The 24,246-nt window shown below is 45.4% G+C and overlaps 1 protein-coding gene across 3 annotated transcripts in view; it reads left to right on the top strand.

The window, feature by feature from the left end:
* STAMBPL1 (STAM binding protein like 1) overlaps positions 1-24,246 on the top strand; it is a 281,826-nt gene that overhangs the window by 232,854 nt on the left and 24,726 nt on the right. For all 3 annotated transcript variants that reach the window (XR_013594758.1, XM_078642881.1, XM_078642880.1), the window contains one exon: positions 14,522-14,621. Coding sequence is in view for 2 of the 3 variants with exons in the window: in XM_078642881.1 (XP_078499007.1) it covers positions 14,522-14,621 (100 nt within the window). In the remaining variant the exon portion in view is untranslated. The remainder of the gene's footprint in view (positions 1-14,521; positions 14,622-24,246) is intronic.

The raw sequence follows: 24,246 nt of genomic DNA, 5'->3' as shown, positions 1-24,246 counted from the left end.
CTGACCCAGACCAAATATCTGTGCACCAATGGCTTACGGAGGCTACCAATTCGATCCTGCCACTTTCATCTAAACCAAAATGCTGAATGCATCCTCCTGCCCCTTGGTTCACCGATTCCCTCCTAAAAAAAACTCTGTAATACCTTAGAAAGACAATGGAGGAAACATTACGTGCTTGAGGCGAAGTCAGAATATGTGGCAGCACTGAACAGATACCATAACCTTTGTAAATCTGCTTGTGCAACTTACTTCACGGAGCAGATCATTAACTCCCAACACTGCCAAAAGACTCTGTTCAAACTTTCGTCAGCTAGCATTATTCTGCCTCCCCCTTCTCTCTCTCTCAACATCAGTGTGACGAGCTTGCTACGTTTTTTTCAAAATAAAGTTGTCTATCCACCTTCAACTAGATGTTGACGCTACTAAACTAGTGAGTCTGGCATTTCTTGCAATTCAAGCGAATGGACACCAGGACGTAAACCCACCAGAAAATAAGTCTGAGGAACCTTTCAAAATTAAGGTATGTCTTCTCTGGACCTGGCAACACTGCAAATGGTACTGGGATCCATTAAGTCCAGCTCCCCACTTGATCCTCTTCCTCCCTCAAAACTTAGACTTTTAGACGATGATTCCCTTACTGTGATACTTAACCACCTTAACACATCTTTGAGTTCAGGGCATGTACCTCACAACTGGAAACATGCTCTTGTCCTCCCTTTGCTAAAGAAGGGGGATCTTTACCCTCTGTTGGTCAAACCTTTGCCTGATCTCTCTTCTCTCTGTATTTTCTAAGATCCTGGAAAGGCATGTTAATATCCAACTCTCCTCCTTTGTTGTGACCCGCAACTTGCTCTACCCATCACAGTCCAGTTTCAGGGAGGCCACAGTACCGATCTGCTCTGCTCGGGGTCACAGAGTGTCTTAGGCAACAGCTCGATTCCGGCGGTACTGCCGCCTTCATCCTGCTTGACTTAAGTGCGGCTTTTGACACAGTGTTGCACTCTATCCTGACAGACAGACTTGAGGCCTCATGCATTGAGGGCTTTGCCTTGAGATGGTTGATCTCCTTTCTAAAAGATCGCACTTTTCAGGTCACCTCGGCCAACACAAGATCGCAGACCCTAGCTCTGACCTCCGGAGTTCCTCAGGGATCTGTTCTGAGCCCAATGCTCTTCAATATTTACGTTCGCCCTTTGGCGGACGTAATTGAGAAATATGGACTCACAATCATCTCTTATGCTGACAATACTCAGATCATCTCACTATCAGTTGCTCAGCATCAAGATTCCTTGCTACTCTAGCTTGGTCTGAGAAATGTCTTCCTCTGGATAAATAGAAATGCACTGAAGCTGAATGGCAATACAACAGAGGTCCTGGGAAATAACCCTGAACTTTGGGGAGTCAATCATTGGCCTGATGTTCTGGGGCCATTACCCACTCCGGTAACTAAGGTTAAGAATCTCAGCTTTATCATCAATAACAACCTCTCTCTTAAACCTCAGGTGTCTACGGTCATGGCCACCTGCTTCTCTGTTCTCAAATGGCTCAAAAAGATTCTCTGGCTAATTCCGCCGGCTGGAGAGAGATCAGTGATGCAGGTTCTGGTAACTTCCAGATTGCACTATGGCAATGTTTTATACCTGGGCGCAGACAAAATCCTCGATCAGTCGCTTCCAGGTCATCCAGACCACGGCCGATCGTCTTCTTTTTCGGCTGCCTAGATACCCTTCAGCTTCACCTCGCTACACAAACTACCCTGGCTTAGGGTTGACAAGCGTATCGAATTTAACACCTTATGCTATATGTCCCGTGCTAGGCATGGCTTGGCCCCTTCCTATATCCAAGGCTTGGTTAAACCCTATGTGCCTGCCCTACAGCTGAGATCATCCAGCCTCTCACTGTTCACATTGCCTAGGTTTCGTCTTGCTCGCATGAAAGCTTGCTTGTTTTCCTAACTGGGCACGAAACTTTGGAATTCTCACCCAGTTGCTCTCAGGAACTGTCACTCCCTGCTTACCTTTCATAAGAACCTGAAGACATTGCTCCTTAGCTGCCATGCCTGATTTTCTGATATTCAGGGTGTTGTTTAGCAACCTGCTGCGGCTCTACTTGCTGCCTTGTCCAGGGCCGGGAGACCCTTGTTGGGTTGCTGCATGCTTTATAAGTTCTGCAAGTGCATTGTTGAGGGAGTTCCAAAAATGCATTTTTTTAAATGGTGCTGGTGTTGGGAAGTAGCTACATCTACTGTGTCTGTCATTAAGTAGGCTTCATTCAGCATCCTTAAACTATTGTATTCTGCACTGAAGTAGACGTTGCCCGTGTACTGTTTCCCATTTAGATACAGATTCCATCAAGGGGCCATATCATGTGAAACGGCTTACTAGCTCTGTCTGTGCTTAGAGCATCTTCAATTGGATGTGCCCAGCTCAGAAAAGGACAGCGTATAATATTACACCAAAATATATACTTTTTCCAGTGCAGACACAAGACTATGCCTCGACTGGGGAAAGCACTGCTTTGAAATATGACTACAGGCTGAAAACTACTGGACCATCTTTCAATGCAGAGGGACCAGCTGCACACTGAGGAGAAAACTGGTATACTTTCAGAAGCATGTGCAATGAGTTACTAGACCTGCCTATGAAGGAATACCTTGGGTCTTGAGGGTCCCTGGAGGCGCGTGGCCTTTTTGGCCATCTTCAGGGTGTGGCCAAGTTATATGTGGTGAACAATCAGTACGCCTGCTGAACGCTTCTTTGCCCGTGCACCAATAGTGATGGTCTAGGGACTAAACTGTTCCCTGATTTTTCTTGGACCTTCCCCATGCAAATGAAGGAAGGTCCCTTTAAGATCACGAGCGAGGCAAAACGTGACCCAGCACCACCCATATTACAGAGTGCCCAAAAATAGGCACCATCAGCCAATGCATCCCCAGAGCACTTTCTGTAATAGGCCCCAGACCAGCTCCATTTACAATGGAAATATAGTCTGGGTGTGTATTCACGCAATATCGTAAAAACAGCTTGACATTGGAGGGCAAATGTCATATTCTGATAGCATTTTCCTTTTAAGTCATACACTTATTTGAAATTCAAGAACCTTATCGTCCATAATATCATGTAGTCTTGCTTTTCTCGACTTAATCAAATATACATAACTATGGCATGCCAGTGAATATTATTCTAACATTTTTAGAGGGAATGTTTGCGGCGCAATGTGCGATGGCTCAAAACAGAAGCAAGAAAAGTCTGCATAATTTTTTGCCGTGTTTACAGAGCTCAGAATTTTTCTCCCTAGGAATTTTGTGGAGTCACAGAGAATCCCAAGACTACTTCCGGAAAGCTATGTCACAGATTTCTGTGAGAAGACCATACACAAAATGTCTCAATGCAAAATTTGTAGCAAAGTGGAAAAATCCATGAGTAAATAATATGGAAATTGCACACACATTTATTTCTATTCCTTCATGCCCCCATTAAATCCCAGTATGAGTTCTGTACACATTTGCAGACCAGAACATGCACAAATTGTGAATGTTTACAAACATAAGTTTTAGGGTCTTTATTGAAATATGCAGTGTGTCCAAAGTCCACAGAACACTTGCTAGTCCTTAATTTGAGCTGGTGTTTGCAGATGGCGCCAACCGACACTTAATTTTAGGGACTTGCACTCACTTTTCCTCTTCAAATTTTGATCCATAGCTAGAAAGTGTAACCCCACAAGGTGAAAGAAGGAGGATAAAGATGGCAAAACTGTGGCAAAGAGAGAAAGCAGAGATGAAAAAGAACCTGAAGAAGTGAGATAATGGGACAGGAAGTTTCTGGCGGCGGATTAAAGAGGCGTTTGGTGGAACCAAGGCTGCAAGGCCTTGGTATTCAAAAAGCTTAATTGATGGACAGAATGCAGAACAATGTCATACATTAACCCAGTACAGAGATCTGGGCCTAAATCCATAGTTTTTTTGCTCACCATGCCATTATAGTTTGGACCCAGCCGTATGCAAATCAGTCTTGACCCTGCACCCAATGGGAACAGTCCAGTCCGATCTGCCAGGCCAGGTCTTCCCTGGACTGGAAACAAGCATCCTAGGACCGGTTTCGGGCTTTCAGGCCTCATCAGCCAGGATAGCTTGACTCCAGTGGCAATGAGAGCACGGGACCCACATCTAGGCATACTCGTCCCACTCTGGGTGACAAATGCAAAAAGAACAATTGATGGACAGAATGCAGAACAATGTCATTCATTCACCCCAGTACAGAGATCTGAGCCTAAATCCATTGTTTTTTTGCTCACCATGCCATTCCAGTTTGGACCCAACCATATGCAAATCAGTCTTGACCTTGTGCCCATTGGGAACAGTTCAGCCCGATCTGCCGGGCCAGGTCTTCTCTGGACTGGAAACAAGCATCCTAGGACCGGCTTCGGGCTTTCAGCCCTCATCAGCCAGGATAGCTTGACTCCAGTGGTATGGAGACGTCAGTTCTTTCTTTTTCCGTGCCAGCAAGCGCAGTACCTCCAGCCACTTTTTGACTGAGTTTTTGAGATTTTTTATCTCCATTTTTCGAGTCTATTGACTCCTGGTGCCAACTAGGGATGCCCGGTTTTAAGTTCTGCGGAGCCTGTCGCCGCATGATGTCGGTTACCGACCCCCACAACGTGTGTCTCTACTGCCTGGAGCGTGACCATGACCCCAGGTCATGCTCCGACTGTCGGGACATGGCGCCTAAGACTTTGCAGGAGCAGTCCCGAAAGTTGCTAGAAGCCTGGCATTCAGCTCACCATTCTTTGGGTTCCAGTTCCTCGCACTCTGAGTCAGTTAAGTCGAGGCACTCGAAGAAGAAGTCAAAAAAGTGTCATCGCTCTCCGATTTCCCCTCGCTGGTCACACGGCTGAGAGTGTGGGCAGTACCACCCCGCAGCTCAGGCGGAGCCTGTGCAGTTGATCCCGGCCTACCCTCCCTTTCCGGGTCCGGGAGCAACTCCGGCCCAGGTGCAAGACTTTCTTGCAGCCATGGCTGCCGTTTTTGGGCTGTCAGCCCCCGCTGGTGTGCCTTCGGGCCCCTCGGTCCTTGCCCTGTGCTGCCAGCGGCTGCGGCGCCGCCTATGACTTCAGTCCCTGCATTGCAGTGCCCCCGTGAATCCAGGCCTGGATCCCGGTCAACCTTACGACGACTCCTCCTGCGTCGACTCCCCCGGTACTGCCTGTGACGTCGTCTGGTCCCTCGGACGACGTCGGGCCCGGTTTCAGCACCGAACTGAATTCAGCGCAGGTCTAGCTTCGTTCAACGCCGATTCCGATGCCGATTGGTGGATTTCTCTCCCTATGTTCAGCCTCCATCTTTTCGACCTGTTCCTCAGGCCATGGAGGAAGTGGAGGACTGGGAGGGGTCTGAGGACCCTCTCACCCAGCACTGTGAGTTGGATCATGACTGGGCAGAAGAGTTAGGGGATGCCAGTGCTCTTGACCAATCGCCTGACCTTGGCTTCCTGTCTCCTCCTTCTGTGGCTGCAGAGGAGGGAGTGAACTGTAGTGTGGTTTTGCGTAGGGCGAGCGTGGCCCTTGACCTCGAACTCCCTACAGTGGCCCTGAGGACTAACCTCCTCACTGAGGTGCTCCAGCTGGCAGTAAGCTCTTCGGAGCCTCTGCTGCCGTTCAATGAAGCACTGACTGACGTTCTTATGGTCACTTGGTCCAGGCCCACCACAGGGGCTCCTGGGCAACTCTGATTTTCTGTCCACCCACCCCACCCCGAGAGTCTGGTTATCCAGGCCTCTACTTCCTAGAGCGCATTCCCTACCACCCCTCCGGATAGGGAATCCAAGAAGCTAGAGCAGTTTTGGTAAGAAACTGTTTAAATCTGCCAGCTTAGCGCTGCGGTTGGTGAACACCGCAGACATTGCTCTTCCAGGCTGTTGCTCTTCCAGGCTGTTGCTGAGGGGAGGGATGCAGCGAAGTTCACCATACGGTGTGGACTGGATACCGCGGACTCGCTGGGCAGAGTGATTTCCACGACGGTGGTGCTCCAAAGCCACGCCTGGCTGCGGTCCACTGAATTTTCGGGGATGTTTTAAACTCCCTTATGTGAACATGCCCTTTGATGGCCATCGTCTTTTCTGCGACAAATCAGATCATGCGCTGGAGCGCTTTAAGGATTTCCAGGCTACAGCCGAGTCCTTGGGCCTTTCCACCATGCGCATGGTCACTTCTGCTTTTCGTCCCTTTCATGCCCACGGAAGGGGCACCCCGACACGTTCGTTCAGCCACAAGCCGCACTGCCAACCTAGAGGCTGCCACGGACATGGGCCCTGCCGTGGTGGGGCAGGGGGCCAGCGGACAGGTAAGTCTACCTCCACCCCCGCAGCATCCGCCTCAAAGCCTTCCTAGTCAGAGCTTTCAGGCCCTTCAGACGCCAGTGGGCAGCAGGATTCGCCATCATCTCCCCCACTGGCACGCCATCACATCGGACTGGTGGGTGCTGCAAATTGTCCGAAGGGGCTACTCCCTCCCCATCGAGACTACCCCTCCATCCATGCCACCCCAGTACCACCGCATGTCGGGGGATCATCTGCAACTTCTGCAAGAGGAAGTTACGGCCCTCTTGGCCAAGGGGGGCCATCAAGCTGGTTCCTGTGCCAGAAGAAGGTCGGTATTGCTATTCCCACTACTTTCTGGTACCCAAGTCGGACAAGGGCCTGCGTCCTATCTTAGACCTCAGGAACGTCAACCGCTTCTTCCGGAAGGAGAAGTTCAAGATGTTGATGCTGGCTCAGGTCTTATCTGCTCCCAACCCTGGAGACTGGATGGTAGCGTTGGACTTGCAGGATGCATATTTCCACATCCCCGTCCTGCCAGCCCACCGGCGTTACCCGCAGTTCACAGTAGGCCACGAGCATTTCACCGTGCTCCCCTTTTGCCTTACCAGTGCCCCTCGGGTGTTCATGAAAGTGATGACGGTGGTCGCAGCCCATCTGAGCAGATTAGGGATTCAAGTCTTCCCCTATCTCAACGACTGGTTGTTGAAGGCGGGCTTGCCCCAGACAGTCGCCTCCCACCTCCAGACTACGGCCGACCTCTTGCATTTGCTGGGGTTCTCCATCAACGTGCTGAAGTCGCACCTGGTTCCCTCCCAGAAGCTCCCTTTCATCAGGTGGTTCTGGACTCGACGTAGTTTCGGGTTTATCCTCCTGAGCAGCGAGTCCAGGATATTCAGGCTATGATTCAGATCTTTTAGTCTCTATCCCGGGTTTTGGTCAGGATGACACTCCAGCTGCTGGGCATGATGGCCTCCTGCATCCTGTTGGTAAATCATGCCAGATGGCATATGCGGGCTCTCCAGTGGGACCTGACGTCTCAGTGGGCACAGCATCAGGGCAACCTGTCCGATCACATCCAGATCTCAGAGGGCACTGAACGACAATTGCGGTGATGGCTCACAAATCACGATTGGGTCAATGGCAGATCCCTCTCCCTTCCCCAACTGGAGCACACAGTAGTGATGGATGTATCCCTCCTAGGTGTGGTGGCCACATGGGAGAGGCGGAGATCAGAGGCCTCTGGTCTACAGCGGAGTCCAGGCTCCACATGAACCTTTTGGCGCTTCGGGCGATCCGGCTTGCACTGAAGGCATTCCTTCCCTCTGTCCGGGGAAGTGTGATGCAAGTGTTCACAGACAACAACACTGAATCAGAATCAGACATATGCTTTATTCGATTTTTGTAATTTAAAAATCATAAAAGCCACAGTTTATACATCAACATATTAAAATAAGAAACGCCCTATACAGATTTTCTAGGAGCAAATTCATTATACAGATAAAAATCGTTTATATAATTCATCATCAAAATGTGCAAAAGAGCAAAGTGCATAGCTGCTTAATTTAGTAAGGACCATCCCCGGGCTTAGGGTGGGTGATTGTCATTATCATTATTAGCAAACCATTCCGAAATCGGATTAGCATATCAGTGCACCCAATCTATACCAGAGAATAAAGCAAATCGATTGTGAATAGGTATATTGTATCTGCTACCCATACAGTGGTACTTTTCTACATTCTGTCTTACAGGGGGCAAGTATGTGGTTCTAGGGTAAAAATCGCACAGTTCCCAAGTTACTATTGGTCCGTCAGCCATTTGTGGCTGCCAACTTCGCAGATATGGGATGACCTGGGTATCTCTAAAGTTTACTATGACCAGGTCTCCAGGTATGTCCTTCTGGAGGGATCCTAACCACCCCACCCTTCTGACATTTAAGATTTTTCCATCGATGTTAGGTGTAAGGGGTCTATTTTTGTTTAGCCAAGAAGATACCTTGTTTACCAATTCCGGTTGTCCTTCGATTTTGCTATTCGTAAGTTCGGGCACGCCTGAGAGGATGCACACAAATGGTGCCGCCTCCGGCGGTAGATCTATTTGTTTAATCTTTTTTTGCATGGTGCCATAGTTGGAACATATCCCCTCTGTGGGCGTGGATTCTTTGGTCAGCCCTTCTCTGATGGCAGAGCTCTGGACTATTGGGGGGTTTGATGTTGCATGTGATATTTTTGGGACAACTGAGTGAAATTGGGCAGTATTACTTTGTGTAGCGGTGTTAGGGACGTCAATACCGACTAGGGACTCTACTTGCTTATATCCTACCATTCTTTTTATAAGTATCGCATTTGCCTTGGTTGTTTCCTCTATACTTGTGACCTTATCCCCTATTACCTTAATTCTTTTTACCAGCGGGGATATAAAAGATTTAACCAGAAGTTCAATCTGGACCAGTAAGTCAGATGATATAGTGGATACAGGAGATTCCAGAATTGAACAAACCTTAGATGTTTTTGAGGTGTTGCTAATAACCGTAGGGGGACTTAAATACAATTTTTGTTTTTTTACTAGTCTTCCCCTTTGTTTAGCACCTTTGCGCTTTCTATTAACAACGGGGGCCTGAAGGTTCGCTCTTAATTGGGTATTGTCTTTAACTGATGATAAAGGGGGGGTACCAAGATGGCTTACGTTTAGTTGGGATGGTATGCTAAGCTGGGGACTTGTGTTTTTCATTACACATGTAGGAGCACCGGTTTGCTCATTTCCCACTACAACATTAGTATACATAGTTTTGCAGATCTGATTTAATTCCTCCAGTAATGTAAAATTTAGAGTTTGGTCTGCTGCCCCCAGTGGAGATTGGATACTAGATGTGGGTTCTATGGAAAGACTTTGTTCTGCTCTCTGTATTTCGCGTTCGATTGCCGAAGTTGCCCTAGTTAAATAGTTGTCCAAAGTCCCTTTCCATCGCCCCCCTTGAGAGATAATATTTTTTGGAACCCCTTTATCAGACATAGCGTGGACACCTATACTGGTTGGGCGCGTAACTTACTAACCAATAAGTAGTCCTTTAGGGTGAGCCAAAGTGTAGATAAAGTCAGACACTGGTGGGTTACTTCGTTTTACCAGCGTAGATCAGGCGAGAGTCAAATGGGGTGGCCCCGCCCAGCCTCCTCCGGCCTCCGAGGGCCACAGACCCGCGCGCAATCCTGTGACGCGGGAGCAGTTCTCCGTCTTATGCGCCTCCTGGCGCAGGAAGTATGGGCGTCGGCTGCTTCCGCCGCTGTGCAGGCTGGGTTTTATGGTCTGCGACCCTGGTCCCCCTCCACTCAGCGGCCGCTCAGGTGTGGTGGTGTGGCGGCAGGAGGGAGACGAGCAGACGGCAGGACTGGCGAGCAAAAACACACGACGCGGTGGCCCTCAGGTAAAGTACAGCGGCCCCCCTTGCATGCAATGACCCCCGCTCCACAGGGGCAGTTCTCCGTCTTATGCGCCTCCTGGCGCAGGAAGTATGGGCGTCGGCGGCTTCCGCCACTGTGCAGACTGGGACTTCTCCGCTCAGCGGCCGCTCGGGTGTGGTGGTGGTGCGGCGGCGGGAGGGAGACGAGCAGACGGCAGGACTGGCGAGGAAAAACACAGCGGCCCCCCTTGCATGCAATGACCCCCAACTGCCATGTGGTACTGCAACAAACAGGGCGAGGTGGGGTTGCGCACCCTGTCAGGAAGCTCTGCACCTCTGAACACGGCTGGAGCATCATGGCATTTTCTTGGTGGTTCAACACCTGGCAGGTTCTCTGAATGCCAGGGCGGATGAACTCAGCCATCGGTGCATGATGGATCACAAATGGCGCCTGCACTCAGACGTGGTGCAAGGTCTCTTTCAGCAGGGGGGAGAGCCTTGGTTAGATCTATTCGCCACCCAAGAGAACACGCAATGTCAGCAGTTCTGCGCATTGGAATTTCCAAGGCGGCACTCGCTCTGCGACGCTTTTCGTCACGAGGGGCGTTGCGGTCTGTTGTACGCCTCTCCGCCTACAACACTTCTGCCCAGAGTGCTGAAGAAGATCAGGCACATCTGAGTACAAGTCATCCTTGTGGTTCCGGATTGGGCATGAAGATACTGGTATCCCGAGCTACTCAGCATGGCCATCGATCCCCCGATCTGACTGCCTCTTCGGGAGGATCTTCTGTCATAGCAGCAGGGGGCGGTCCTCCACCCGAACCTGTCCAACCTCCACCTCCATGCATGGAGATTGAGCAGTGGCAGTTGACATCTTTCGACCTTCCTCCCGAAGTCTGTGATGTCATCTTGGGTATATGCCTGCAGGTGGAACAAATTTGTGGCAAAAGCTGTTGATCTTCTTTCTGCCCCTTTTTCAGAGGTTCTTCTGTTTCTTCTTTCTTTGGCCCAGCAGGGCTCTGCTCTGGGCACTATCAAGGGCTATCTTTCAGCCATTTCAGCCATTTCAGTATTTATAAGGCTTCCTGATCAGCCTTCTCTTTTCAAGTGCCCTGTTGTAAATACTTTCTTGAAAGGCATTACGCACATGTTCTCTCCTGTCCCTTTCATGATGCCTCAGGGGGACTTGAATCTTGTCCTGACCTATCTGATGTGTGCTCCTTTTGAGCCACTTCACAACTGTCCTGTTTGTCTTCTCACTTTAAAGACTGCTTTCCTGGTTGCCATCACCTCTGCCAGAAGTGTGAGTGAACTCCAGGCTCTTTCTTCTAAACTTCCTTTTCTTTCTGTCCATCCGGACAAAGGTGTCCTAAGAACACGTCCATCTTTTCTGCCAAAGGTCAGAGGGTATTTGGTCAAAAATTGGGTGAGGCACCCCTGGGCTACTGGAGCCGGGGCTGTATACAGGTGTGCGTAGTGCCGCCGGAGTGCTTCTAGGATGGAGGCCTGTGAATGAAATAAGACTTTCCCATCGGAGCGAATCGCTGTGATCGGTGTGAGAGTCATGTCCTGCTTCACCAACCATGCCAGCAGAGCGCCAGCTCTGTAGCCTTCTCTGTGCACCCGCGCCGCGTATGCCCTGAAATTATAGTGGCGATCAGGTAGGGCCTCCACATATGCTGTTTTAGCTTCCGCCACTTGGACAAGTGTGGCTGTATGTGCATTAGCTGCGCGTGTGAGTTTGGCTAACACTTGTTTCATTTCGTGAATGCGGCGTTCTCGTACATGGCACACCCCTGTGATGTGTTGGATGCAGGTGCCCCTAATGACCACTTTGAATGCATTCCATTCCGTGGCTCAGTGGTGGCCGTGCGTATGTTCTTCCGGAAATAATGCTGAATGTGTTCTGCCTGCGACTGACTGAAGATTGGGTCCTCCAGGCAGTCCTTGGCCAGATGCCAATTGGGTACCGGAGGTCGGAGCGGGTGCCACGCAAGTGTGATGGTGTGTGCATCATGATCGGACAGTACCCTCCCTAGATAGTCGGTCTCCAGAATGAGGGGTAGAATGTGGGGGGACACTGGAAGCTGTCGAGCCAGACTTTAAGATCGTATCGTATGGTATGGAATGAAACGAGTAGAGCTGCGCTGTCGGGTACTTAGGTCGCCAAGCATCTGTCAGTGACCGACAGGCTGCCCATGCCGCAAAGCGCTTGGCCTGATGTATTATTGGGGACGTTGGGTGCGGGGGGGGGGGGTAAGACCTGTTCATTGCTATGTTTTGTACGCAATTGCAGTCCCCTCCTAGGATCCAAGGCGCCTGAGTGTATGAGCAGAGAAGCACCGAGAGTGTGTCCCAAATTTTACCCTGATCCACGTTGGTTGCGTAAATACTTGCCAATACCACCGGCTGGACATCTAGGAACCCCTGTATGATAGCATAACGCCCTTCGGGATCAAGCATTCTAATATGCTCCTGAAAAGGGATTCCCGAGCGGATTCAGATAAGGGTCCCTCGCGCATAAGCTGAGTATGTGGTAACGCATAGGACACCGCGCCAGTGCTTGGTTAACTTCGTCACTTCCCCCGCAGTCAGGTGAGTCTTCTGTAATAGCGCAATCTGCGCCTTCTGGCGCTTAATGTAAGCATAGATGGAGTATTGCTTGCACACCATGTGCATACCTTCAGCCATTGATATCTAACAACCATTAAGTATACTATGTTGCTACAACATCCTAAAAAGGAACAGTTTATCAAAGTTGTTATACCTTTTCTGAGCAATACCGCTTCGGGTTCCAGCCTCATTTTTCAAACGCCCTAAGGGTGCTGTCGGCAGGTTCAAATGGGGCTTTAAGAGGGCCAGGTGAGCCATCTGCTTTTTGAAACTCCCATACAGCGGGGTGGGGGGAGTTCAACTATGTGACTTTAAGCTCTACTTTTGGGCAGCCTTTGGAGGCTGTATCAGGAATCTATTTACGGATCATGGTCTGGGCTTGTCTATACTGGGTTATCATCTGGCATTAGGGTCAGATGCCAGGTTCTTTTTATAGATCCTCGATCCTAACTACTCCAAGCGGGACCAGTTCAAGATCATCACAGATATCATAAGAATCTGGGAGAACTTTGTCCAAGTATTCATAACCTACCTTACATGCATACACCCCACTTTAGGGGAATCCCACATTTCCCTCTATTTTTCATGATCCAGTGGGTAAGGCCTGGGCAATTTTAGGGGTGAAGATGACTGAGAAACTGTTTGATTATAATGGGGTTTTTCTCATTTTATTTCTTGCAGACCTCCTTCAATCTTCTGCATCAGTCTTTATTTTAGGTACTTACAGTTTTTCTATATGGGTGTAAAGACTGAATAATTCTGGAGGACTTTGACATCTTGTCTTATCTATACATGTCACCAGGCAAGGCTTCGATGAGAGCACTGTATCAGATTTGTAGCGCTTCAGTGCAAATGATTGTTCGTTTCTGGCCTCTAAATGGGGTAGGGTGCTTAATTCAGATATTCTCCCTAAAGAGATTACTGGCGCTTTAGAAATTACTAATCGTTCTGTGCATTCTGTTAGCTTAAAGCTTCAGCAATTTTCGACCATTCTCATGCTCTTTTACACCCCTGAAAACATCTCTAAATGGGCGACTAGCCATGCTTCCGACAAGATTCATTGTTAAGTGCGGAGTGCCTATGGCAGACATTGTTCATATGTTTGCTAGCAGCCCGGCGCTGCAGGATTTTTGATTGGGTGTGGTTCAGTTGTCCATATTCCACCTTGAACACAGTTTTAAACTATCTACCAGAGAGATCATGCTGACTCACAGAATTGATTGTAACCCCAGGCAAACCCCCATTGATGTCAATAATGATCATTGCAGCTCGGCTATGTATAGTGGGATCTTGGATAAGCTCTCTTCCTCTTAAGGTATCGAAGTGGTGGGCACTTTTTTGTCAGCTATATGATTTTTAATTGGGTGTCTTTAAGTCTAAAGACCCCAATGCTGTGAAACACTTTCAACACGCCTGGGCCGGCATTACTTGGTATTCAGGCGTGTTGTTCTGCTTTCGCTATACCTTGTTCTTAATCTTTTTTCTTTTTCTCTTTTCTTATTTTTTGTAGGTGCATAGCCTGCTTGTTTCTCAGATTTTTATTATCTTTGTGATTTAGGTGTATACGTTTGTAATTCTGTCTCTTGATCATGGTTGACTGAATAAAAACATTAAAATGATCTAAAAAGAAAAAAACTGCACAGGCTGTAGTGGCAGGTCTGAGACCTATTTTATAAGGCTGCTTTAGTGGGTGGCTCAATGAGTGCTGTAGGCACCCTAGTAGTATTATGTATTTTACAGGCCCTGGGTCCATGCCATATCACTTTTATTAAGGACTTAAACATAAATCAAATATTTCAATTGGGTGTAAGCCAATTTTACCATGTTTAAACGGGAGATCAAAAGCACTTTAGCACTGATTGGCAGTGGTAATGTGCACCCAGTCCTAAAAGCACACAAAAACGTGTTCAGAAAGCAGGAGGGGTGAAGGCAAAACATTGGGGGGTGATCCTGCCGGAAGGGACAAGTCTAACAGTCTCTAAATCTAGACGCATTTCTCTTATCTGGTCTTCTGCCTAGCTGATAACGTTTGTCTACAGAGATGAGTTGGACCTTTTATGTTGGGTAGGGCAGATGTGTCGTTTTCACCCCCTTCTTTGAGCAAATTGAATATGTATTGATTTCAGGTGTTTAACTGCCATTGTTGTAAAATGTCCATTTGTCAAATCTAATACAAAACTGTGCTTGTGCCTTATTGTAGCACTGGGATTTTCAGGCTCACTAGTGCTGGCATGCTAGAGGTGTCTGGGTGCAAAAGGAAGGGATTTCACCCCCACAGCAAGGACCCAAAGCAGTTCAATGTAAGTATGCTAGCTTCTATCTGTTTTTGACGTGTTGTTGTTAAGTGTCATGACATCTTATGCACAATCCAATTTTTTTAATACCAGACTTAGCAATGTTTGCATATGTGTTTTCCCAAATTATTAAAATGGTGATCCCTTTTTATATGCTGGCCGTTTGTGGTTGGGTTTCTTTCTTAAAGAACAAAGATGTTTAATGAAGTAATATATGCAGTCTCCAACAGTGGGACATCGGGAGTACAAACTCTGAAATCTCTGCCTGATGGTCACAGTAGAGGTAATGCAATGGAGAGCTAAGAAGGAAGAGAAAAAGAAAGTAATCAACACATACCAGCAGCTTTAACATCCCTCCAGTTGCATGACCTATTGAGGAAGCAATTACATCACATAACTATAAGGTGAGAGCACCAAATTCAAAATCAGGCTTTACAGCTCCCTGGTGCCAAAAAAGCATTTTTCCCAACTTGGGAAAACCCAAGCTAGTCATGGTTGGGTGAAGTTGAATGTACTGCACCCATGGGTCACTCTAGTTCAAAATGATTTTATTGAAGTTTTTTAGACAAAAGAAATAAACAAGTACAATACAAAAAGAATAAATCTTTCATGCGTAAATGATGAGCATGAAATGCAGTAAGCCAAAAATGAAGAGGAAGGGAAAAGGGAGAAAAAAGGGGGGGAGGGGCGGGGGAGTGAACATATCATAGAATCATAAAATCATAAAATATAGTCACAATTAAATTGAATACAAAAAAGATGGTAAATAAGGAGAAATTAATCACCAAGATACATAAGAGAATACTTAGTCATATCATTGCATAACATACGAATCAATAGGAGACCAAAAAGATTGAAATGACTGTGAATTTTGAGTAACGCCTGTAAGAGACAGCTGAGCACCTCTTCTTGTAAAGGTAATCCACGACCACCAAGCATGAACTGAAAGAGAAGAAGCGTCTTTCCAACAAAAAGTAATGGACTTTAAAGCAGCTGTAATAAAAAAATTAAATAACTTTCCCTCTGACACACTGAGGATGGGAAAGGGCAACCGATTTGCATATTAACATAGCATAAGAAATATCATCATGTAAAGGCAAAATTTTCAAAATTACATTCCAAACATCCGACCAAAATTTCATAATAACTGGACATTCAAATAACATATGACGAAGTGACCCAGAACTTGAATTGCAGTGCCAACAAACATCAGATGGTAACAATTTTGCACGACCTAATCGAGATGGGGTCCATAGAGCGTTAAATAAAATATATGCATTAGTCTGATAAAGAGACACCGGAAGCCAACCAGAGATACTGTTGAGCTATATTGAGGACCATGAGTCATCCGATAGGGAAATGGAAAGTTCATTATTCCAAAAAGATGAGATTGCACCAACATTGGAGCCCTGGGAGGTGGTAAATTTTTTATAAAAAACAGACAGCTTTGGAGGATGACGTAACCGCTGTAAGGTAAATTAATAGGTCATTAGTGGTGGAAGAGGGAATACCATTGGGAAAAGAGTCCAAAATTGAGTTACATAAAGATTGATATTTCGAGAAATCAGAAGCCGGGATATCAAACTTTAACTGTAGTTGCTCAAAAGGAATAAAGGCATTTCCACAAAATACATCTTTAAGATATAAAATTCCTTTTGAAATCCATGAGGACCAGAAGTTAATGTTTCTGTTTAGTTTAAGTAAAGCACTATGCCATAAAGACAAGTGGACTGTAGCGAGTAAGGGTAAATCAAAATTAGAGTCCAAATCATTAATTATTAATCTAGAGGATTTAATTATAGATGACAGATGAACAACCTTGGATGCAGAAGACATTGACATCAAAGAGGGCAATGAAAAGGGTCGTACAATTGAGGACCCTATATCAAACCAAATTGGAGGTTTGACCACATTTGAATTTGTAAACCATAAGGAGCTTTGTTTTAAGATAAAAGCTTTATGGTAGAGGTAAAAGTCTGGAAGGGCAAATCCCGCCTGGGACTTAGGGAGATTTAATTTCCTGTAAGCAATACGAGGAACTTTGTTGTACGAAAGGAATTTAGATAACAGTTTATCAACATCTTTATAGAATTTGAGAGGAAATTGAGTGGGAATCATAGCCAAGGAGTAGAAGATTTTTGGTGCAATATTCATTTTTACAGCCTCCATTCTCCCCCACCAGGTGAGATAAAGGGAAGACCACTTGGACGTTTTGTTTTTGATATAATCAAGTATAAAATCGCTATTTAGTTTTAATGTAGCAGGCAACAAGGAGGCAAATAGGATACCCAAGTACTTAAGCTTAATGTTTTGCCAAAGAATATCTGTGTTTGGTAGCATATCCGAGGTACAAAAAGCATTTAAAGGAAAAAATTCAGTCTTACTTACATTTAATTTGTAACCTGAAACCACAGAATAATTTGCAATAATGTCTAATAGGGAGGGAACAGAGGAAAGAGGATTACTAATAAACAATAAAACATCATCTGCATAAGCTAAAGTTTTAACAGTGACATCATTTATCGCAATACCCTGAATACTGTCACAGCAGCGGATATAATTAATAAAAGGCTCAATTCCTAATAAAAATAACAGTGGGGAAAGGGGACAACCCTGCCTAGTACCTCTAAAGAGAGGAAATTGAGTAGAAATTTGACCATTAATAAACAAACGAGCAGTAGGGGCAAAATATAAAGCAGAAATCATACGAATAAAATGGGCACCAAAATTAAAAGATAATAAAGTTTTAAATAAAAATTGCCAATGAATTTTATCAAATGCTTTTTCTGCATCCAAAGCCATCACTCCCGCAGGGGAAGTAAGGTGAGGGCTCTGTTCAATAACGTGTAAAAGCGTTCTGGTATTATTAGCAGAGTACCTATTTTTCATAAAACCAGATTGATCTGGATGAATGATGGAGTGAAGGACAGGAGCCAATCTAGTGGCAAGGATTTTAGCATAAAGCTTACAGTCCTGGTTTATTAGGGAGATGGGACGATAATTAGAAACCAGGGTAGGGTCCTTATCAGGCTTGGGCAAAACAATGATTAGAGCATCCGTAAAGGAGCCCGAAATAGTACCAGAGGAACCAAAATGGGAAAAAAAGTGCACTTAAATAAGGTAAAAGGTGAGACTAAACTCTTTATAAAATTCAGCTGGGATACCATCTGGGCCTGGGGATTTATTCTTAGGAAGTGATTTAATAGCAAGTAAAATCTCATCACAAATAATTGGGGAATCTAAACCTATTTTATCTGATGGAGAAACGTGAGGCAAATTACACTTATTTAAAAAGGAATCAATTAAAGAATCATCACAGGGGACAGTTTTACTATATAGGGTAGAGTAAAAATTTAAAAATTCTTGGACAATATCATTATGGGAAATAGCAACTTGGCCACGAGAACCGCGTATTGAGGTTATTTGAGTCTTATCCCTCTTGATCCGCAAATAGTTTGCAAGGAGTTTCCCAGATCTATTGGCATTAAAGCGAAATTTAGCATTGGATTTTGCGAGTTGGATCCCTGCTCTAGTACTAAGTAGAGAATTAAATTCATAACGAAGCTTTTGTAGTTTAAATTTGTGTTGAGGGTCATTAGAAGAAATAAATAAACGTTCATATTTAGCAATTTGTTTTTCCAAGAGTTTAACATTAGAGTTAAATTGTTTGTTCTCATGGGCCATAATAGAAATTGTGGTACCTCTAATGTAGGTCTTAAATGCATCCCATCTATTGACAATTGAAGTTGAACCTTCAGGGTTGAGCAAAAAATAGTCTTGAATAGCTTGTAACAGTTTAGGTGTATGCGTATCATTAAGTACAATGTTCGTGTTCATACGCCACCTACTTTGTTTGGTAAAAGTAGAGGAAATATTTAAAACAAAAGAAATTAAGGCATGGTCCGAAATATCAATATTACCTACAACAGGATTGGTGGCTGATTGAAGTAATGAAGGGGAAAGCAAAAAATAATTAATCCTTGAATGAGAATTATGGGGATTAGAGAAAAAGGAAAACCATTTATCAGTAGGAAAGTGTAGCCTCCAAATATCAGCCAACTTGGTTGTGCGAAGGAAAGATTTAAAGGCATGAAAAACTTTAGGAGGTCGGAATTTCGTAGTGGAAAGCCTGTCTAGCAACGGATCAATAATTACATTAAAATCCCCCCAACAATCAAAGGAACTTGCCCCAACTTTACAACTTCAGTAGTTATAGTAGACCAGAACGAAGGGTCATCAGCCGTAGGGCCATAGATATTAAGCAAAAAGAAGGTTGAGTCATGAATTTTAACCTTAACCACAATATATCTACCTTCTGTGTCAGTAAACTTACTAAGAATCTGACAGTGCAACCTTTTTGCAAAGAAAATTGCAACACCATTTTTCTTCCCCAGCGCAGGAGAGGAAACAATATTATCTACCCACTTTTTCCTCATATATTGTAAAATGTTGTCATCAACATGCGTTTCTTGGGGAAAACAAATGTCAGCTTTGCACGCACCCAGGTAGTCCAAGATTTTAGTGTGTTTCACTGGATGCCGTAGACCCTTGACATTAAGTGAAACAATTTTAACATTATGAGTATTAGCCATTAGGAATTAGAAAGAGGATAGAAAAAGATTAAAAGGAAGAGGAAATGAAAAACAGCCATGGAGAAAGAGCAACTCTATGTAGAGAGCAAGAAAAGGAAAGACACAAAAGGAAGAAACACAAAGGGAAGAAAAAAGAACAAACAAGAAACATAAACATAAATAAGAGCATAGAGACGCACACCTGTTCCTCAAGCATGGCCAGAAAACCGTTGGAGCCCATGAAGAGAGAGATATTTAAATGCCAGGAGAAATCAGACTATAAGCATTCAAGTAACGGGATCATGAGTGTCCATTGACGGGGAAGCTTGTTGCTCCAGAAAAAGTCTTAAATCTTCAGGACGATGAAAAGATTTAGAGAAGGTGTCTTTCCAGACTCTCATCGTAGAAGGATCAAATAGACCATACTTAAAACCAAGGCTTCTCAGTTGTGGACGATAAGAGGAAAATTCCTTGCGAATAGCAACCGTTTCCTTAGCAAAGTCTTGATGGATACAGATTTTACAGCCATCCACTAAGAGTGAGGGAATGTCTCCTGCTGCTTTCCTGATAAGGACCAAATGATGGTGTCGCAAAACCTTAAAAATCATTTGCCTGGGTTTAGTGTGGCGAGAATTCCTATGTGAGGGAATTCTGTGAGCTTTATCCACTTCAAATTATTCGGGGAATTTGATATTTAGGAGGCCAGGAAGCAAGGACTCTAGATATAAGCGACAATCAGATCCCTCAACCTCTTCAGGCAGATTGAAAATACGGAGATTGTATTGTCTATTACGGTTTTCCAATTCCAGCAATTGAGTCCAACTTATTTTTATTGTCCTGAATTTTGATAGCATTATCAGACACTTTCATGGATATAGAAGCCATATCTTTGCGAACATGTTTCACTTCAGTTGCAATAGTATCAGTATTCAGGCGTAGCGCTTGAATTTCCTCCAAAATTAGGGCAAGGGAAGGTTCAGAAGATTCAACAACCTTAGACTTAGTTGGGGGAGGCGATATCTGCTGTTTCCTTTTATTAGCAGCCGAATTTTTATTTTCCATCTTGAGGTGAAAAAATAACCTTTTGCGTCAGAGAAATGCAGAAAATGAAAAACACCTCAAAATTTAATAGATATGAGGGAAAAAGGACGTAACATTCCCCAAAAGCTCTTCAAAAGGACTGGTGCAGCAGCTAAACTGGGTCGTGGGTGTGGCCAGGCCCAAGCCAGGCCCTCTCTTCGTGAGCACTCCGCCCCCTATGCAGAGCAAGCCGGCAGAAGCTGGAGCAGAGGCAGGGGAGAGGAACCAAGGAGCCAGCAGGAGTACTTCCCCACAAAGAAATCGCCTAAAAATCGAGCACAAGGTAGGAAACATGCATAGAATGCAAGCGCCACTATAATTTGGCGGTTCCTGACAGGAATATCGTCGTTTGTCGGCTAATTGGGTCGGGACACTTACGGAGCTCCGGTGGCAGCGGCCATCTTGGTCGACGCGCTCGCGCGACTCTCCCCCTTGGGTCACTCTGAGCTTGGCCACAAAACATGTGGACATATCCAGTTTAATAACAAGCATTTCCCTCTTGATGATTGGAAGCTCCTCTCACCATTTTGTTTACCTCTCTTTACATAAGGAAACGCAAGGATCTTACATCCTTTTAAATGTAAGTCCTTACTCCTGGCAGTACCTCTTGTCTAGGTTTGTGAGGGGCCCTCCAGGTTAAACCAAAACAGACCCAGCAGAGGTATCCTTATATCCTGCCTTCTGGCTGGGATTCTGACCACCTCATGCACCTCAAAATGAGCTTCCGGGTTTCCCCCCAAGAATTCCATCCTCAAAATATGAGCCATAAGACCTCCCAGATACCCTAGAAATTGGGTGGCGCTCTCAAGATTCTATCCTTAGCTGCTCCTGAGGGATTACCCAGGTTTTTGAGATAATAGTGTAGTCTTTTCATTGTCAACATTGAATCACTCCCTGATGCCAGTTTGGTTTCCAAACCACAAATCTCCTGTCCCATGTCCAGAAGCTGCCTTTCTGTCTGTCCCCATTTCCTCCAATGTTTCCTCCAAATAAAATCCTTCTGTTGTCGTGGCCCTCACTCCTTACAGCAGAGAAAAAGCAAGATCTTCCTGTGATATCGTGGCTAGGCTTCCACCCACCTGGAAAACCATGGATTCCTTAATCCATCGCAATCTGGTTTCCGCACGGCACATGGCATCGAAATGGCAGTAGTAGAGATTGTTGATCATATCAGGCTGGCCCTGGATAAAAGAGAATCAGCTATGTTGGTCCTTTTGGACCTGTCGGCTGCCTTCGACACCATCTCCCACAGCATTTTAGAACAGCGGCTCCAGGAGGTGAGAGTGAGGGAAAAAGCCCTGGACTGGTTCAAAGACTTTCTAAAGAACCGTTCAACCACTGTACATATAGACACCCTGGTCTCACGGAGTAGGTCATTAAGCATAGGAGTTTCTCAGGGATCCATCTTAAGCCCTATGCCTTTTAACCTCTATGTAACACCTATGGTAATCCGGTCCTATGGCTTTGAGACCGTGTCTTACGCTGATGACACCCAGCTGTTTATCACATTCCGCCCCGACCCTGCAGACACAATGACCCGGTTTAAAAACTGGATGATCCACATAAACAACTGGATGAGCAATAACAAACTACAGCTCAACTGCAGTTAAACAGAGATCATCTTGTTTGGCAGGGCCGAAGAATATTGGTCTAACAATTCGTGGCCACAGGAATTGGGCCTTTGCCCATCCCCTAAGCAATCCATGTGTAATCTTGGCATAACCATCGATAACAAATTATCCATGAAAACCCATGGCAATCTTGTATTAGGCACCTGCTATGGCATCCTTTGGAAATTACATAAAATCCTTAAATGGATACCTATCGAAGCCAGGAAACCTCTGGTGCAGGGTTTAATTGTAAGCCGATTGGATTATGGGAATGCTTTACTGGCTTTCCTAAACGAAGATAGTTTTTTCCCAACTGCAGATTCTGCAGAACACGGCTGCCAGACTTATTCTGAGGTGCCATCTAGAGCTCCTTCAACCCCTAGGCTGAGGTGCCTCCATTGGCTCCCAGTAATAAAGAGATGCCATTTTAAAATCCTATGCCTTACTCATAAGATCATATATGGAACCGGACCATGCTATCTATCAAAAAAGCTTAACTGGTACCAGCCAGAAAGAAGGTTTAGATCTAATTCAAAATCTCTCCTCGCGCCACTTTGAATCCGCACGGTACGTAGTGGGGGACGTTCCTTTTCCTTTCTTGCTCCCCATCTCTAGAATAGGCTTCCTTCCCATTTTCATTCCTTCGCTGACCACAAACATTTTCGGAAAGAAATAAAAACGTGGCTTTTTTAACAGGATTAAGGTTGAACAGACACAACCTGCAGCCTATGGGAAGTCCTGCAAGCCCCATGAGACCTCAGGGTGATTTTTGCGCTCAACAAGCTTCTTTGACTTTGACCAGACTAGTATCCTTATCCCTCTCAGGTAGCTCTTACAGGCACAGTGTCATGTGAGAAGTACTTCTCTTTTTATATATTTTTATTCTCTTTTTGGAGGCCAAGTGCAGTGGTACTGTAGCCTCTTTAAATGCACACAAATATTAGAACTCAAAATACTGGGCCTACTCTGACGTTCCTCCTCCCCCATCCTACTGTCACATTAAGTGAGATGCTTTCATTTTCAAAAAGCAGGGGCCTGAGCAGGGCTCCCCAGCCTGATTACCTTACCTTCCCTGTTGCCCACTGAGCACCACCTGTTCTCAGCTCTCTTCAGTCGTACTCTGGGGTGAGGGAATCCTAGTATAACTTTGAACACAGCAGGACTCCCCGGGGTTCCCAAACGCAGTCCTCCAACCTCCCTTTCTTGCCACTTGCCAGAGAGAGTGATTTTGATTGGCTAGTCAACCTAAGCTTGTGGTACCTGGGCGACCAAAGTGGCTTAACACTGTTTCAGGTGCTCAACAAGCCACAATATCCTATGCTTCTGCCCCAACTCAGCATCCTGTCACCACCACCAGCGCTGGAAAGGAGCTGCACTTGAGCTCCTCATGGAGAGTACCACCTCTGAGCCTGGCAAGCTCCACCTCTGTGATTGGCACTTCACATGCAGCTAATGCGTTGAAACCTATGATCATACTGCCTGAATTCCAGTTGTGGCTCCATCCTTAGTTTTTTCCCACCAAAAGATTTTTTTCAAACACTGCAAAACGACCACACATCAACCAGCTGATGTGATTCAAACACATAAAAGAAATAAGTGCCAACTTCTAAGTGGAAGCACTGAACACAAGTACAGAAATGAGATCCTCAGTTTCTTTTTAAATCATACTAAATTCGAGTCCTCAATCAGACCGTCCAACAACGTTTGTTGCTTCAGTACTGCTTCTTCCACTGGGTGAGTGTGAACAAGAAGATGGCTCTTTCTAGGTCTGCGAATTCTGGGTATTGATTATATCTGTGCTCTCTCTAGGCGTCGCAGGTAATGTCCAAAGTACAAATATTCTTACACAACAACAATTTAAACGGACCAGTATCCCCTGTACTTGGGCGGAACTTTAATGGCAGCTGCTTGGTAGTGGAGTTTTCTTCATGTTTGTTTTACAAAATACGAGCTTTCTGCTTGCTGTACTCTTCTCACTATTCGCTTGATATTCTTCGTCTCTCTAAAGGTTATTTTAATAAAATAAGCGAAAACTACTTCTTGCATCACGTCCTTGTGTTTGAGTCCATCTTCCCATGTGGCCATTGTATTGCCCATTGCTATTTTTAAGAACTGTGAAATCTCTACTTCAGGATCATGTGTAGAGTTATATCGTGCGGCCGACACCCCCCTCTAGCAAGATAAAGATCTACGAACATACGTTACAGTATTTTACTTGTGTACGCCTTTGTGTTCAACAGCCCCAAGGACATTCTGGTCTATAAAAGCTCAATTCACATTGTCTTTTTTGTGCTGCTCCACGTGCATCTTTGTATCACTCATCCAATATTCAACGGGCTGCATGCCTTGTTTAGTTATCCTTTGTCCTCG

This window comes from Lissotriton helveticus, chromosome 5_1, assembly GCF_964261635.1.
Source record: "Lissotriton helveticus chromosome 5_1, aLisHel1.1, whole genome shotgun sequence".
Lineage (NCBI taxonomy): Eukaryota > Metazoa > Chordata > Amphibia > Caudata > Salamandridae > Lissotriton > Lissotriton helveticus.
Note: the sequence above shows the minus strand (reverse complement) of the source record. Positions and strands in the feature narration are given on the sequence as shown.